Below are 18218 nucleotides of genomic sequence, written 5' to 3' on the forward strand. Positions count from 1 at the left end.
ACATAACCTTAAAAATAGTGAGTGAGCGAGATGAGAAGGAGAGAGATGGAGAGGGTGAAGAGGGCGAGGGAGAGAGGGAGAGGGCAAAGAGGAAGAGGGAGGGAGAGAGGAAGAGGGAGGGAGAGAGGGTTCGGGAAGGAGAGAGAGAACACTAATTCATTTGATATAAGCACTGATCCATCACAACAAAAAATCTGAATAGTTTAGAAATTTCCACTTTTTCAGTTTACAACTATCAGGAGTGAATACAGTTTACAAATATCAGGAGAGGTAAGATTTTCAGTTTACAACTGTCAGGAGAGAATGCAAAGACTGGTTGCTGGCTCTAGGAAGAAGGAAGTGACAAGCCCTGATAAAAATATTTGAAGTAATGAAAGGACTTAAAAGATACTTCCCCTGATCAGTTTTCAAATCCGGTGATCATAAACACGTTTAATGGAGATGTGTATGTTTTTCACATGGGGTGGTGGGTGCCTGGAACACATTGCCAGGGGTGGTGGGTGCCTGGAACACATTGCCAGGGGTGGTGGGTGCCTGGAACACATTGCCAGGGGTGGTGGAGGAGGCAGATGTGATAGTGGCATTTAAGAGTCTTTTGGATAGGCACATGGAAATGCAGGGAATAGAGGGATATCAGAGAGTTGCAGAGTCCTACAGTGTGGAAATGTCCTTTGGTCCAACGCCCACGCTGACCAACATGTCCTATCTGCTGGCGTTTGCCCGTATCTCTCTAGCCCACGCTGACCAACATGTCCTATCTGCTGGCGTTTGCCCGTATCTCTCTAGCCCATGCTGACCAACATGTCCTATCCGCCGGCATTTGGCCATATCTCTCTAGCCCACGCTGACCAACATGTCCTATCCGCCGGCGTTTGGCCATATCTCTCTAGCCCATGCTGACCAACATGTCCTATCTGCTGGCATTTGCCCGTATCTCTCTAGCCCACGCTGACTAACATGTCCTATCCGCTGGCATTTGCCCGTATCTCTCTAGCCCACGCTGACCAACATGTCCTATCCGCTGGCGTTTGGCCGTATCTCTCTAGCCCATGCTGACCAACATGTCCTATCCGCCGGCGTTTGGCCGTATCTCTCCAAAACTGACCTACCTCCCGGCAAGTCGCAGGCAGTGAGTGAGCACCGCCAAATCCCAACAGTAGGCCTGGGTCACCCACTGCAGAACCAGGAGCCCGCCCGGAGAAAAGCCGCCGAGTCCGGACTCTGCTCGAACCTGCAGACCGGGAGTCAGCGAGGGTGAAGGAAGAGACAGTGGCGGACGCTAGACAAAAAGCCCAGGAACAAGAACCAGGGGGTCTTACCTGCCACGCCCTGAAGGTCAGCTGCGGGAGGCACCCCATGACGAACGAGGGTCGAAGACGGCCGTGCAAGGAGAGGTACGACAGTCACTGGACGACCGGAATAGAGGCGGCGGCTGCAATGGGCCTTTGTGGCCAACTGCATCTGGGACTGTGAAATGGCAGCTCTTGCATATGGACTCATAGAAACATAGGTGCAGGAGGAGGCCATTCAGCCCTCCAAGCAGCACCGTCATTCAATATGATCACGGCTGATCATCTAAAATCAGTGCCCCATTCCTGCCTTTTCCCCATATCCCTTGATTCCTTTAGCCCCGAGAGCTAAATCTAACTTCCTCCTGAAACCGTACCTGATCAAATGTATTCATTCATCCTATCCATTCATCCCCACGCAATCCGCAATTTAAACTAACATGTTTTCTCACATTCCCAGTTTTGACAAACAATCTGACCAGAAATGTTAACTCTGTTCCTCTTGCGACACAGATGCTGCAGGACCTGCCTAATATTTGCAATAGTGGGCTGCAAATTGCTCAGTGGGCTGTTCTGCACTAACCGGGGAATTGTGCTTATGTACAGGGATAGTGCTCCTGATCTGTATGCAAAAAATGTACTTCATTGTACCTTGGGCACATGCTAATAAACCATTGAACCATATGCATGCAACTGTCCAGACGTTTTCTGAACGTTGTGATAGTACTTGTCTCAATTATCTCCTCCGGCAGCTCGATCCATATACCTACCATTCTTTGTGTAAAAAAGTGGCCCCTAAGGTTTCTATTAAATCTTTCCCTGCTCACCTTAAACCTATGTCCCCTGATCCTTGATTCCCCTACTCTGGGTAAAAGAGTGCATTTACCCTATCTAATCCTCTCATGATCCTTTACACCTCTATAAGATCACCCCTCATCCTCCTGTGCCCCAAGGAATAAAGATCTAGCCTGTCCAACCTCTCCCTACAGCTCAGCCCCCCTTAATCCTGGCAACATCCTCGTAATTCTTCTCTGCACCCTTTCCAGCTTAACACTATCTTTCCTATAACATAGTGCCCAGAACTGAAAACAACATTGTAAATGTGAAGTCACCAATATCTTACACAACTGCAACATGACCTCCCAACTTCTACACTCTGACTGATAAATGCCAATGTGCCGAAGGCCTTTTTGACCTCCAATCTACCTTTGCCATCTTCAAGGACCTTTGTACCCGCACTCCTTGATTCCTCTGAGGCACTCCCCAGAGCACTACCATCCACCTTGTAGATCCTACCAATGTTCGACTTCCCAAAATGCAACACCTTGCACCTTTCTGTATTAAGCTCCATTAACTTCAACCTACCTCCCCAACCGATCAAGATCCTGCTGCAATTTTTGACAGTGATCTTCACTATCTACAATACCACCCATTTTGATATCATCTGCAAACTTACTAATTGTGCCTGGCACATTCTCATTCCAATCATTGATAAAGCTGACACACTGTAATGGGCCCAGCATTGAACACAGGCACACCACTAGTCACAGGCCTCCAGTCCAAAAAACAACCTTCCACCATTCCTTCCATGAAGTGAATTTTCAATCCCATGCGATCTAACCTTCCAGAACAGTCTACCATGCGGAACATTGTCGAATGCCTTACTGAGGTCCATGTATGCAACTTCAGCTCTCATCAACCACTTAGGTCACATCTTCAAAACACTCAATCAGATTCGTGAGACACAATCTCTCACGGCTCTTCAAAAAGATGCTTACTATCATTCCTTTGCCCATCTAAATGCATGTATGTTTTATCCCTCAGAATATTCTCTAGTAAATTTCCGACCACAGATGTTAGTCTTACTTGCCTATAGTTCCAGGTCTTTCCTTGGCCCCCTTCTAATTCCCATTGCCCTTCTTAAAGGGAGGCACAACATTTGCCACCCTGCAGTCTTCTGGCTCCTCACCCTCTCCTGTGTGGGGCAGTCTACATATTGCCTGAGGAAACCTTCCTGAACACATTTGACCCATTCTGCTCCATCTAAACGTTTTGCACTCTGCCATTCCCAGTCAATATTGGTTCAGTTTTTAGTTTAGAGATACAATGTGGTAACAGGCCCTCCGTGCATCAGGTCGCACCGACCTCACATTAACACTACCCTACACATTAACACTACCCTACACATTAACACTACCCTACACATTAACACTACCCTACACATTAACACTACCCTGCACATTAACACTACCCTACACATTAACAACCTACACATTAACACTACCCTACACATTAATACTACCCTACACATTAACACCCTACACATGAATAGAATAGTTCCTTTATTGTCATTGTAACATGAGCCATGTACAACGAAATTGTAAAATGTCAGCCAGTCAGTGCACCATTCAAACATTTCTAAAAGCTAACGATACATACAAGGTAAAATATTTTAAAAAAGATAAACAACTAAAATAAAATAACATTAACACTACCCTACACATTAACACCCTACACCCTGCACATTAACATTACCCTACACATTAACACTACCCTACACATTAACACCCTACACCCTACACATTAACACTACCCTACACATTAAGTCAAGTCATGTCAAGTCAATTTTATTTGTAGAGCACATTAAAAAACAACCCACGTTGACCAAAGTGCTGTACATCAGTTCAGGTACTAAGAACGAACATACAATGGCACACAAACATAACAGCACATACATAAACAGTTCACAGCGCCCCCTCAGAGGGCCTCTAATGCTAGGGAGTAGAAATAGGTTTTGAGCCTAGACTTAAAGGAGTCGATGGAGGGGGCAGTTCTGATGGGGAGAGGGATGCTGTTCCACAGTCTTGGAGCTGCAACCGCAAAAGCGCGGTCACCCCTGAGCTTATGCCTAGACCGCGGGGTAGTGAGTATCCCCAAGTCGGCTGACCTGAGGGACCTGGAGATAGAGTGGTGGGTTAGAAGATTTTTGATATGGGGGGGCAAGCCCGTTTAGGGCTTTGTATGTGAATAGGAGGAGCTTGAAGTTAACACCCTACACCCTGCACATTAACACTACCCTGCACATTAACACCCTACACATTAACACCCTACACCCTACACATTAGCACTACCCTACACATTGACACCCTACACCCTACCCTGCACATTAACACCTACACATTGACACCCTTCACATTAACACCCTACACCCTGCACATTAACACCATACACCCTACACATTAACACCACCCTACACATTAACACCCTACACATTAACACTACCCTACACATTGACACCCTACACCCTGCACATTAACACCCTACACCCTGCATATTAACACCCTACACCCTACACATTAACACTACCCTGCACATTAACACCCTACACATTAACACCACCCTACACATTAACACCCTACACCCTGCACATTAACACCCTACACCCTACACATTAACCCTACCCTGCACATTAACACTACCTTGCACATTAACACTGCCCTACACATTAATGCCCTACACATTAGCACTACCCTACACATTAACACTACCCTGCACATTAACACTACCCTACACATTAACGCCCTACACATTAACTCTACCCTACACATTAACGCCCTACACATTAACACTACCCTACACATTAACACTACCCTGCACATTAACACTACCCTACACATTAACGCCCTACACATTAACTCTACCCTACACATTAACGCCCTACACATTAACTCTACCCTACACATTAACACTACCCTACACATTAACACTACCCTACACATTAACACTGCCCTTCGCGTACTAGGGACAATTTTTACATTTACACCAAGCCAATTAACCTACAAATCTGTATGGTTGGAAACTGAAGATCCCAAGCAGGTCACGGGGAGAATGTACAAACTCTGTACAGACAAGCACCCATGGTCAGGATCGAGCCCGGGGCTCTGACGCGATAAGGCAGTAGCTCTACCACTACGCAACCATGCCAGCCTACTTCCCCATATTGGGAAAGTTAAAATCCCCTGTTATGACCCCCTTATATCATTGAGTTGAAAGCTGCCCAAGTGAAATATTCCTCCAATTTGCATTGGGCCTCACAATGACAATGGAGGACGCCCAGGACAGAAAGGTCAGTGTGGGAATGGGAAGTGGTTAAAGGAGTTAAACCTCATACTTCGCTTGGGCAGCTTACAAATGCAAATTGGAGGAACAGCACCTCATATTTTACTTGTTAAGCTTATAGCCCAACGGTATGAAATGATTTATTTAACTTCAAGTAACTTGTCTCCCCTCTCTCTCAATCCCTCTCCCACCCTGGTCGACTTTCGGCCATTGAATTTCACTGTCTATATAACTCGTTATCACTTACCACACAGCCAACAATGGACCATTGTGTGCTCCACCTTTCCTTGATCATCGTTGCTTTTTGCAAATCTTTCATTCATTTGTTCTGTACCATCTAAATCTCTAATTTCCCTTTCCCCAGACTCTCAGTCTGAAGAAGGGTCTCAACCCCAAATGTCACCTATCCCTTTTCACCAGAGATGCTGCCTGACCCGCAGAGTTACTCCAGTTTTTGTGTCTATCTACCATTTAAACCAGCATCTGTAGTTCTGTCCTACACCTGGCCATAAGCTTTAAGATTGTTTTGAATAAGGACAGGTCTGTATGCCGGGGGAAGATACTTAAATAGGGCAAGGCAGATTATAAGGCCATTAAGCAGGAGCTAAGGAAGCTAGACTGAGATAAGTTTTTATTGAGCAAGTCCATAGAGGACATGTGGGATTTGTTTAAAGGCCAGCTGATCAAAGTGTAGGATCCGCATGTTCCAGTGAGGAGGAGGGATTAAAGGTGAAAAGGTAAGAGAACAATGATTCACCAAGGAGGTTGGAAACTTGGTCAGGAAACAAAAGGAAGCTTATGTCAAGTTTAATAAGGTGGTATTATAAGGAATGTAAAGTGAGTAGGACAATTAGAAGAGACAGAAGGGGCCATGAAATGTCATTGACGAGTCAGATTAAGGAAAATCATAAGGCTTTTTATATGCATGTAAAAAATTAGTCAGGGAGAAGATAAGACCGCTCAAAGAAAAAGAAGGGAATCTATACTTGGAGAAGGAGATGTTGGTGAGCTACTAAATGAGTACTTTGCATCTGCAATCACTGAGAAGGTGGTCTTGGAGGATGGTGCAATCAGTGTGGAGATCACAAATATGCTGGGACAGTTTGAGATCGAAGTGAGTTGGTGCTGGGGCTGTTGAAGAGCATTGAGATGGATGTCACAACGGTCTGATGGGATCTATCCTAGGTTATTGAGGGAGGCAAGAGAGAAGATTGCAGGGGATTGGATGAGGATCTTTGTTTCTTCTCTAGCTAGGGGTGAAGTCCTGGAGAACTGGAGAGTGCCCAATGCTCTTTATTGTTTAAGAAAGGAGAGAATGCAGGGAATTATAGGCCAGTGAGCCTTAGGTCAGTGGTAGGAAACTATTGGAGAGAATTCTTTGAAATATAGGAGGTGTTTAAGTGACTTTTAGATAGGCACATGGATCATGTGCAGGGATATGGATCATGTGCAGGGATATGGATCATGTGCAGGGATATGGATCATGTGCAGGGATATGGATCATGTGCAGGGATATGGATCATGTGCAGGGATATGGATCATGTGCAGGGATATGGATCATGTGCAGGGATATGGATCATGTGCAGGGATATGGATCATGTGCAGGGATATGGATCATGTGCAGGGATATGGATCATGTGCAGGCAGATGAGATCAGTTTGGCTAGGCATTATGGTCAGCACAAGCATTGTGGGCCGAGGAGCCCATTCCTGTGCTGTACTGTTCTATGTTCTAAGTTCATTCCAATGACACGTTTTGAGCTGCCAAACAAGGTCATAAGGTCATAAGGAATAGTAGAATTAGGCCAATCAGCCCATCAAGTCTACTCCACCATTCAATCATGGGTGGTCTATCTCTCTCTCCTCACCCCATTCTCCTGCCTTCTCCCCATAACCTCTGACACGTGTACTATTCAATAATTTATCTATCTCTGCCTTAAAGGAAGGACCTTGCAGTAATGAATCAATGAGAGGATGGGCAGGGTCACACTGCAGGTTTTTGTAGGAGGGAACTGAAAGAAAAGGCTCGAGGGTTAAAGAGGAATGAAAAGAAAACAGTGAAGAACTTAATGAAATGATCACTCACCTTTTCAATCGTTTTTCATTAATGTACAAGATCACTCCAATTAGCACCAGGGAAAATATAGCAAGCAGAGTTCCTAAGACGATGCCCAAAACGTTCTCTTTTTAAAAGAAATAATTCAAATTACTTGTCAAATCTCTAATTCTGTCCCAAATTCTGTACATCTTCAATCTGTGATCAGGGGGGAATGGTCATGGGTGCATAGAGATCGTGCCTCCACCAGTAGCATTGCGGGGAACCTGTGCCTCAGAGGTTCAGGGGGCCGGGAATGGAGTGAAAGTTTGGAGATGGTGGGGAGAGGGTGGAGGTTTGGTGCCACGTGATGGATAGAGGGGCATGTGAATGAACAGGAAGTAAGGAACATACCAAACAGTGGTTGCCATCCAGCCCTGCATTACTACTCAGTCTATGTACCCCACAGAAAAGTGTTTAATGGGGAAATCATCCAGTGCATAACTGCCGTGGAAATCATGGACATTGCATGTGGGTGGCTCACTCTGAGACTAATCACATTTACAGTGCTGACCAGGAATCACTTGGTGTTGCATTTTATTCTGGATGCATTAAATTTACAATGCATAGCACAGTGAGAAGTGTTATGTGATTGAATTTCTCATCAAATGTCTGTAGGAGGAATATCCACATGGCTTCCACTGTCACAATATTCTCCTGCCTCGTGTAGCAATGCTCACAGTTACCCATCAGTTGTATTAAATGTATAGATAACCCTGTCACACATGTAACACATAAAAGGTATGGTAGCTCAGACAATAAACTGAAGGGGACAGCAAATCATCATGGACCTTCTGAGGCGGGTAACTAGAGAGAGAGTGGGGCCCCTCAGGAATCAAAGCAGTCAACTCTGTGTGGAGCCACAGGAGATGAGCAAGGTCCTCATTGAGTATTCATCCTCTCTATTTACCAAGGAGGGTCCTGATAAATTTAGAGATTTAGAGAAGTTATTATATCTGTGGATGAAGTACTCTACAGTAGATATGGCACAACTATCTTACCAGATATACAGTAAACAGGCTCTCCACTCCATTGACCAGTTGTCAGACAAGTGCGCATGGGTGATCCTGAAAATACATGGCCTTCATTACAAGTAAAATTCAAGGTGGATCCGATCAAGTAAACATTTCCTTGCTTTTTCCCATTCTTGGGTTCTTCTAAAATCCCACAGGAAGTAACTGAAAAAGAAAGAAAACACCAAATCTGAAAGCGAAGGATGTAAAGTGTAATATTCACCAAAATAAAGAAGTTTGGAGATTTGAAAATTCTGCCTATGACTGATTTCCCTTATTTGTTGAGAATATCTTCAATTGCTCATACTCGCTCTGACAAATGTTTTAACTGATGCTTTGGAAAAATACATCCGAACCATCAAAAGCAGTATTTAAACGTAGGATCACTTTGATCACTGAAGGAACAAATACTCCATAACTCCCATTGGGATAATATATTGATTCGCTTTAATTCTGCAAGAATGATTGATTCTGATGATTAGAACGCTTTGTCATTAAATCTTCCGACTAAAGCCATTGGTGACTCCTTTCACACAGTGGGTTTATGGAAAGAGCTACAAGAGAGATAGTTGAGGCGTATTATAACAAAATTTAAGTCATTTGAACAGGTACTTGGATAAGAAAGATTTTGAGGGATATGGGCCAAATGTAAGCATGCAGATCAGAATGGGCAAGTTGGGCCAAAAGGCCTATTTGCTCTATATATGAGCTCTGTGTATGGTTCTATATCTAATGTTTTTTTCTCTGTCCTCCTTTATCTACCTGCGGCATTCTACATTCATTGCCTCCTCCTCCGATTGCCCATCAGGTCAGGCACGTGATATGGCAGATGCAATATCATGTAGATAAATGTGAGATTATCTACGTTGGCGGCAAAAATAAAGAGGCAGATTATTATCTCAATGGTGTCAGATTAGGTAAAGGGGAAGTGCAACGAGACCTTGGTGTCCTTGTACACCAGTCACTGAAAATAATCTTGCAGATACAGCAGGCAGTGAAGATAGCTAATGGCATGTTGGTCTGAATAACAAGAGGATTTGAGTATAGGAGCAAGGAGGTCCTTTTGCAGTTGTATAGGGACCTGGTGAGACCACATCTAAAGTATTGTGCACAGTTTTGGTCTCCTAATTTGAGGAAGGACATCCTTGCTATTGAGGCAGTGTAGCGTAGGTTCACGAGATTAATCCCTGGGATGGCGGAACTACGTATGTCCCAGTCAATATTGGGGAAGTTAAAGGCATCCATTACATCAACCCTATTGCTTTTGCATCGTTTTTGCAATCTACATATCTGTTCCTTTGTCGCCCACTGGCTATTGGAAGGCTGTAGTATATTCCCATTGGATTGATTGCACCTTTCTTATTTTTCAGCTCTACTTATATTGCCTCAGTGGACAATATCGCCTGCACATGACCTCCCTCCATGTGTCACCATGACATTCTCAGCAGCTTTATTGATGAATCTTGGAGCAGCAAGGCTAGGACAAATCAGTCTCAAAAGCGGAGGTAAATAGAAATTAATGGAGATATAAATGATTACATTTAAATAAACGTCCTTTCATTTTTCTCACATTTATTGCTACACAGCCCAGAACAGAGAAAAGCTGATCCCAGATAATTCCCACTGTTAAACTAGTGTGCAAGAACAAAACTACAACATTTTGATTGGGGATTCCAATGCATTAGGAATATAAGCACATAGAAACATAGAAACATAGAAAATAGGTGCAGGAGTAGGCCATTCGGCCCTCCATTCAATATGATCATGGCTGATCATCCAGCTCAGTATCCTGTACCTGCCTTCTCTCCATACCCCCTGATCCCTTTAGCATTCTCTCCATACCCCCCTGATCCCTTTAGCCTTCTCTCCATACCCCCTGATCCCTTTAGCCTTCTCTCCATACCCCCTGATCCCTTTAGCCTTCTCTCCATACCCCTTGATCCCTTTAGCCTTCACTCCATACCCCCTGATCCCTTTAGCACAGAAGAGGAATGGAAGGATGAAATTATGAAGGTGTTTAAAGTGAGAGAACTCAAGTTTAAGGAAATTCAATGGACACACGCTTGCCCAGAGAAAGGTGAGAGTGTAGATCTTGCAGCTCTCTGTACAAATTGAGGTAAATAGCATGGATGTATTTAGGGAGAAGCTAAAAATGGAAAAGGGGAAAATAAATAGAAGGTGCTGAGAGAGATAAGCTTAAATAGTAACGCAGATTATTTAGGCCAAATGGTCTACTTCTGCAATGTAATTTGTATCTGATTCATTGTGGACAGGCAAACATATCAGGTGGAATAGTGATCACATAACTCACCTGGCTCAAGGCTTTCAACCAGCGTTTGGTAATTCTCATACGAGAGCTTGGTTGCATTTCCCACCTGGAGGCTTTTGGTTGCAAGAGTATCAAACCGGCAAAAGTCATTCCCTTGGCACAGGGCAGTCATGTTAACATACAGTGGATTGCTTGGGTCGTCTGGCACTTGGAAGACAGGTGTGAAATCCGGATCATGCTTGGGAGCATGCCAGTAATTGTCCAACAAGAACTGACTGTCATAGGTGAAAAGTGAGCTCTTATTTTCAATCGCCCCTGAAAAGAAAGAGTTTTATCAGTGAATTCTGCAAGTGTGGTGACGTCAGAGTTATGGCTCAAAGCTAGATATTGAAAATTGCTCAGAATATCCCAAACAAAAGTTGCTCCATCTGGGGAATAGAACAAAGGGTCATGGTTATTGAGTGTTGACGAGGCCACAGAGATGGAACATGGAGAAGCAAAGACTGAGACTGGACCAAGCACCAAGATTGAATTTGAAAAGCCTGTGATTTTTGGAATAAGAGACATGATGGTGAAGGAAGGTGGGGGGGGGGGGGGGGGGGGGAGGGGGGGGAATCTCGGGAACGGACAGGACCAGGATTAATGTCACATATATTTCCAATGGGATCCTGGGAACACAGCGACACCAATCTGATATTAAAACTACTGCATAGTGAGCAGACTAATGGTCTCGTTAAGGAGGCTGTGTTGGCACTGGGGAACAGCAGACTAATGGTCTCGTTAAGGAGGCTGTGTTGGCACTGGGGAACAGCCTGTGGCTTACCGCAACATTTATTCAAGTAATTCTTTGATTATTTCAGATTCAATTCAAGATTATAAAAGAAACATTATATTTTCATTTGGGCAAAATGGCATTCCAGAGAAATTTGATAGAAAGTCATCTAGTCTTATTTTATCAGACATCCTGTTGTGCAGTCTAAAGCCAGGTTAAAGTTATAGTTTCAGTACATATACAACCATGAAATGGATAATACAAGAAATGAATGAATATTAACAGTGCAGGTAGTTCTGCTATAACACAATAGTTATCATTCATGTATGATTAAAACACATAAAGGTCTTTTTTAATAGTTATTAGTTTCATTTTGTCATTGCAAGCTAAAGGCCACCTGTTGCTGTATTTAACAGAGTATCATTGCACACGTGTCAATAGAAGTGATTGGTTGTCCATTTCAGTGGATTCCTGCTGTCAAACTGACAGATTGTGTCCTTAAGAGACAATGGTGCCTAATTACTATGGAGAGCTGGCGTGGAAAAGATATTTCAGTTTTACTTTATTGTCACGTGTACCGAGGTGAAAAGCCTTTGTTGCATGCTAACCAGCCAGTGGAAAGACATTCGGTATTCAATATTCAGGAAGGATAGACAGAACATAAATATGAAAATATTCAGTATTCGAAATTCAGGAAGGACAGACAGAAAGGAAGAGGAGGTGGGGTGGCATTGCTGGTTAAAGAGGAGATTAATGCAATAGCAAGGAGATACATTAGCTTGGATGCTGTGGAATCGGTATGGGTAGAACTGCGAAATAGCCAAGGGCAGAAAACACTTGTTGGAGTTGTATACAGACCACCAAACAGCAGTAGGGAGGTTGGGGATAGCATCAAGTAGGAAATTAGGGATGCGTGTAGCAAAGGTACAGCGGTTATCATGGGCGACTTTAATCTACATATAGATTGGTATCAACATATAGATTGTTTAAACTACATATAGATTGGGCCAACCAAATTGGTAACAGTGCTGAGGAGGTGGATTTCCTGGAATGTATACGGGAGGGGTTTTTAAACCAACTAGAACCGACTAGAGGGCAGGCCATCCTAGACTGGGTATTGTGTAATGAGGAAGGATTAGTTAGCGATCTTTGTTCTGCAAAGCCCCTTGGGCAACACTGATCATAATATGGTGGAATTCTGCATTAGGATGGAGAGTGACACGGTTAATTCAGAGACTAGAGCCTCAACTTGAATAAAGGAGACTTTGAAGATATGAGACGGGAATTGGCTAGGATAGACTGGCAAATTACACTTAAAGGGTTGACAAGCGAGATGTAATGGCGAAGATTTAAATACTGCATGGATGAACTCCAGAAATTGTTCATCCCTGTCTGGCGAAAAAATAAAACAGGGAAGGTGGCTCAACCGTGGCTGATGAGGGAAGTCAAGGATAGTGTTAAATCCAAGGAAAAGGCATATAAATCGCCAGAAGAAACGGCAAACCAGAAGACTGGGAGACATTTAGAACTCAACAGAGGAGGACAAAGGGATTAATTAAGAGGAGGGGAAAAGAGCATGAAAGAAAGCTTGCAAGGAATATAAAAACTGACTGTAAAGGTTTCTATAGGTATGTAGAAAGGAAAAGATTAGTGAAGGCAAATGTAGGAGCCTTACAGTCAAAGACAGGCGAGTTTATAATGGGAAACAAGGAAATGACAGAACAATTAAATGAGTATTTTGGTTCTGCCTTCACTAAGGAAGACACAAACAATCTCCCGGAAATACTAGGGGACCGAGAATCTAGTGGGAGGGAGAAACTGAAGGGAATCCACATTAGTCAGGAAATGGTGTTAGGTAAACTGATGGGACTGAAGGCAGAAAAATCCCCAGTGTCTGATGGTCTGCATCCCAGAGTATTCAAGGACATGGCCCTAGAAATCGTGGATGTGATCATTTTACAGTGTTCTCTCAACTCTGGATCAGATTGTGCCTGGAAGGTTATGTTTGACTAATCTTCTTGAATTTTTTTTTGAAGAGGTTACCAGGGAAATTGATAAGGGCAAGGCTGTGGATGTTGTCTATATGGACTTCAGTAAGGCATTTGACAAGGTTCCACATGGAAGGTTGATTAAGAAGGTTAAATCGTTGGGTATTAATAGTGAGGTTGCAAGATGGATTCAACAATGGCTGAATGGGAGATACCAGAGGGTAACGGTTGACAATTGTATGTCAGGCTGGAGGCCAGTGTCTAGTGGAGTGCCCCAAGGATCTGTGTTGGGTCCACTGTTGTTTGTCATTTACATTAATGATCTGGATGATGGTGTGGCAAATTGGATTAGTAAATATGCAGATGATACTAAGATAGGTGGAGTAGTTGATAGTGAGGTAGATTTTCAAAGTCTACAGAGAGACTTGGGCCTTTTGGAAGGGTGGGCTGAAAGATGGCAGATGGAGTTTAATGCTGATAAGTGTGAGGTGCTGCATTTTGGTAGGACAAATCAAAATAGGACGTACAGGGTAAATGGTAGGGAATTGAGGAATGCAGTGGAACAGAGGGATCTGGGAATAACTGTGCATTGTTCCCTGAAGGTGGAATCTCATGTGGATAGGGTGGTGAAGAAGGCGTTTGGTATGCTTGCCTTTATAAATCAGAGCATCGAGTATAGAAGTTGGGATGTAATGTTGAAATTGTACAGGGCATTGGTGAGGCCGAATCTGGAGTATGGTGTGCAGTTCTGGTCGCCAAATTATAGGAAGGATGTCGACAAAATGGAGAGGGTACAGAGGAGATTTACTAGAATGTTGCCTGGGTTTCAGCACTTAGGCTACAGAGAGAGGTTGAACAGGTTGGGTCTTTATTCTTTGGAGCGTAGAAGGTTGAGGGGGGACTTGATAGAGGTTTTTAAAATTTTGAGAGGGACGGACAGAGTTGACGTGGGTAAGCTTTTCCCTTTGAGAGTGGGGAAGATTCCAACACGGGGACATAGCTTCAGAATTGAGGGACAAAGGTTTAGGGGTAACATGAGGGGGAACTTCTTTACTCAGAGGGTTGTGGCTGTATGGAATGGGCTTCCGGTGGAAGTGGTGGAGGCAGGCTCGATTTTATTATTTAAGAGTAAATTGGATAGGTATATGGATAGGAGGGGATTGGAGGGTTATGGTCTGAGTGCAGGTAGATGAGACTAGGTCAGGGAGAATGGTCGGCGTGGACTGGTAGGGCCGGACAGGCCTGTTTCCATGCTGTAGTTGTTATATATATATATATATATATATTGTGTGGACTGGAGTTAACTAATGTAACCCCACTTTTTAAGAATGGAGTGAGAGAGAAAACAGGGAATTATAGACCAGTTAGCCTTACGTCGGTAGTGAGGAAGATGCTGGAGTCGATTATTAGAGTTGTTATAGCAGCGCATTTGGAAAGTCAGCATGGATTTATGAAATCATGCTTGACTAATCTTCTGGAATTTTTTGAGGATGCAACAAGTAGAATGGATAAGGTCTCGCCAGTGAGTGTGGTGTTTCTGGACTTTTAAAAAGCCTTTGACAAGGTCCCACACAAGGGATTAGTGTGCAAAATTAGAGCACATGGAATTAGGGATAGGGTATTGTCATGGATAGAGAACTGTTTGGCAGACAGATAGCAAAGAGTAGGAATTAACAGGTCCTTTTCAGAGTGGCAGGCAGTGGTATTGTGTGCAATTTTGGTCTCCTAATTTGAGGAGGGATATTATTGCTATTTAGGGAGTGCAGTGTAAGTTCACCAGGTTAATTCCCGGGATGGCAGGACTGACGTATGATGAAAGAATGGGTCGATTAGGCTAGTATTCGCTGGAATTTAGAAGGATGAGAGGGGATCTTATAGAAACATGTATAAAATTCTTAGATGATTGGACAGGATAGATGCAGGAAAAATGGTCCAGATGTTGGGGAAGTCTAGAACCAAGGATCACAGTTTAAGATTAAGGGCAGGCCATTTAGATGAGGAATTCTCTGCCACAGAAGGCAGTGGAGGCCAATTCACTGGATGTTTTCAAGAGAGAGTTAGATTTAGCTCTTAGGGCTAACGGAATCAAGGGATATGGGGAGAAATCAGGAATAGGGTACTGATTTTGGATGACCAGACATGATCATATTGAATGGCGGTGCTGGCTCGAAGGGCTGAATGGCCTACTCCTGCACCTATTTTCTATATCTATGTTTAATAATACATGATTACAATTTGGATAGCAGTGAAAGGATAAATCCAAGTCAGCATGGATTTATGGAAGGTAGTCATGCTTGACTAATCTTCTGGAATTTTTTGAGGATGTGACAAGTAAATTGGATGAAGGGGAGCCAGTGGATGTAGTGTATCTAGACTTTCAGAAAGCCTTTGATAAGGTCCCACACAGGAGATTGGTGAGCAAAATTGGAGCACATGGTATTGGGGGGTAGGGTGTTGACATAGATAGAGAATTGGTTGGCAGACAGGAACCAAAGAGTAGGAGTAAACAGGTCTTTTTCAGAATGACAGGCAGTGGCGAGTGGAGTGCCGCAAGGCTCGGAGTTGGGGCCGCAACTATTTACCATATATATCAATGATTTGGAGGAAAGAATTAGAAGTAACCCTAGCAAGTTTGTAGATGACACAAAGCTGGGTGACAGTGTGAACTGTGAAGAGGATGTTAGGAGGTTACAGGGTGACCCGAACAGGTTGAGTGAGTGGACAGATGCATGGCAGATGCAGTATAATGTAGATAAATGTGAGGTTATCCACTTTGGCGGCAAAAACAAGGAGGCAGATTATTATCTCAATGGAGTTAGGTTAGGTAAGGGGGAGGTGCAGTGAGACCTGGGTGTCCTTGTACACCAGTCACTGAAAGTTGGCGTGCAGGTACAGCAGGCAGTGAAGAAAGCTAATGGCATGTTGGCCTTCATAACGAGAGGATTTCAGTACAGGAGTAAAGAGGTTCTTCTGCAGTTGTATAGGGCCCTGGTAAGACCACATCTGGAGATTGTGTACAGTTTTGGTCTCCTAATTTGAGGAAGGACATCCTTGTAATTGAGGCAGTGTAGCGTAGGTTCACGAGATTCATCCCTGGGATGGCGGGACTGTCATATGAGGAAAGATTGAAAGGACTAGGCTTGTATTCACTGGAGTTTAGAAGGATGAGAGGGAATCTTATAGAGACATATAAAATTCAAAAGGACTGGATAAGCTAGATGCAGGAAAAATGTTCCCAATGTTGGGCGTGTCCAGAACCAAGGGCCACAGTCTTAGAATAAAGGGGAGGCCATTTAAAACTGAGGTGAGAAGGAACTTTTTCACCCAGAGAGTTGTGAATTTGTGGAATTCTCTGCTGCAGAGGGCAGTGGAGGCCAAATCACTGGATGAATTTAAGAGAGAATTAGATAGAGCTCTAGGGGCTAGTGGAATCAAGGGATATGGGGAGAAGGCAGGCACGGGTTACTGATTGTGGATGATCAACCATGATCACAATGAATGACAGTGCTGGCTCAAAGGGCCAAATGGCCTCCTCCTGCACCTTTTTTCTATGTTTCTAGGTTTAATAATACATGATTTCAATTGAGCCATTCACATTGTAAAGACACATGATGAAGGGAATAACATTTAGAGCAAGATAAGCCAGAAAGTCCGATCATAGATCGTCCAGGTGTCACCAATGAGGTAGATGGTAGTTCAGGACTGCTCTTTAGTTGTCTAACAGCTGGGAATAAACTGCCCCTAAATCTGAAGGAGTGCGTTTCCACACTTCGTTTCTCCAATACAGTTTTTTTTACAAGACAGCCTCGTGTCTGCTCTTCAATTTCCAAACTGACCTTTAAGTGGGTCTCTCGCTGTGCGTTATAACCAATTGGGCCCACGTAATACAAATAGTATTCCCAAATGCATCATCACCTTGATATACAATTTGCAATAGAAACACATGTTATAGCAAGATTACCAGTGCAGGGACAGGGGAAGGAATTAGGCAGTATTGCCAGGGAACAAGTGATAGGTTTCATGGATATGAAAGACTGTTGCAAGAGAAAATGATAAGAATCAAGTGAAGGAACACCAGGAATCTTAGGGATAGTTTCTCTTGGGGTACAAGAGGAAGGGATGGGAGATGGCTTTGGTAGACAAGAGTATCACAGAGGGAAGATGCAAACACTCATTGACCTGCTAAATCAGGTTTGCTCAGTACTCATCAGAAAACTTAACCTGGACTTAGATTGGTCCAAGTTTCAATGTGTGGATTGAAAGAGAGAGAGGCTGTGCCTTGGGAAGGCTTGTACTTACAGCTGGCACCCAGTTCATAGAGCATCTCCTGACTGGTGTCGTTTGGGAGAGATGATCCGTTTCTGAATGTGAAGTCATCAGTCGGGTCATTGTTCATCGCTCCAAACAGACCCTCCGTCTGGTTCAGAAACGTCTCCGGCAGCAGGATAGTGATGCTCAGAATTGTGCCCCTGGCTCGTGCTTCCACGCCGGCCCCAGAGGGAAACATGATGGTGACATGATGCACAATGGGCGAGTACAGGAAAACCCCTAGAGGAGGAGAATCAGGCCTTTGATCTCATACCAAAGTCACAAAGTCCAACCACAACAAACTCTGATAAACATGGCTGTAACTTGTATATAATGCCTTCAGCAACATAGAACATAGAACAGTGC

The 18218-nt window shown here is 43.8% G+C and overlaps 1 protein-coding gene and 1 long non-coding RNA gene across 3 annotated transcripts in view; one reads left to right on the forward strand and one right to left on the reverse strand.

Moving 5' to 3' along the window:
• susd2 (sushi domain containing 2) overlaps nt 1-18218 on the reverse strand; it is a 100221-nt gene that overhangs the window by 21068 nt on the left and 60935 nt on the right. The window contains exons 11-14 of the mRNA XM_078421327.1: nt 17844-18092; nt 10827-11099; nt 8504-8680; nt 7494-7590 (exon numbers count right to left, since the gene is read on the reverse strand). Coding sequence (XP_078277453.1) covers nt 7494-7590; nt 8504-8680; nt 10827-11099; nt 17844-18092 — 796 coding nt within the window. The remainder of the gene's footprint in view (nt 1-7493; nt 7591-8503; nt 8681-10826; nt 11100-17843; nt 18093-18218) is intronic.
• Nucleotides 1-18218, forward strand: part of LOC144605775 (uncharacterized) — a 50725-nt gene that overhangs the window by 11581 nt on the left and 20926 nt on the right. For both annotated transcript variants that reach the window (XR_013548890.1, XR_013548889.1), the window contains exon 2: nt 9886-10020. This is a non-coding gene — a long non-coding RNA (uncharacterized LOC144605775). The remainder of the gene's footprint in view (nt 1-9885; nt 10021-18218) is intronic.

The sequence above is a fragment of the Rhinoraja longicauda genome, chromosome 25 (assembly GCF_053455715.1).
Source record: "Rhinoraja longicauda isolate Sanriku21f chromosome 25, sRhiLon1.1, whole genome shotgun sequence".
NCBI lineage: Eukaryota > Metazoa > Chordata > Chondrichthyes > Rajiformes > Arhynchobatidae > Rhinoraja > Rhinoraja longicauda.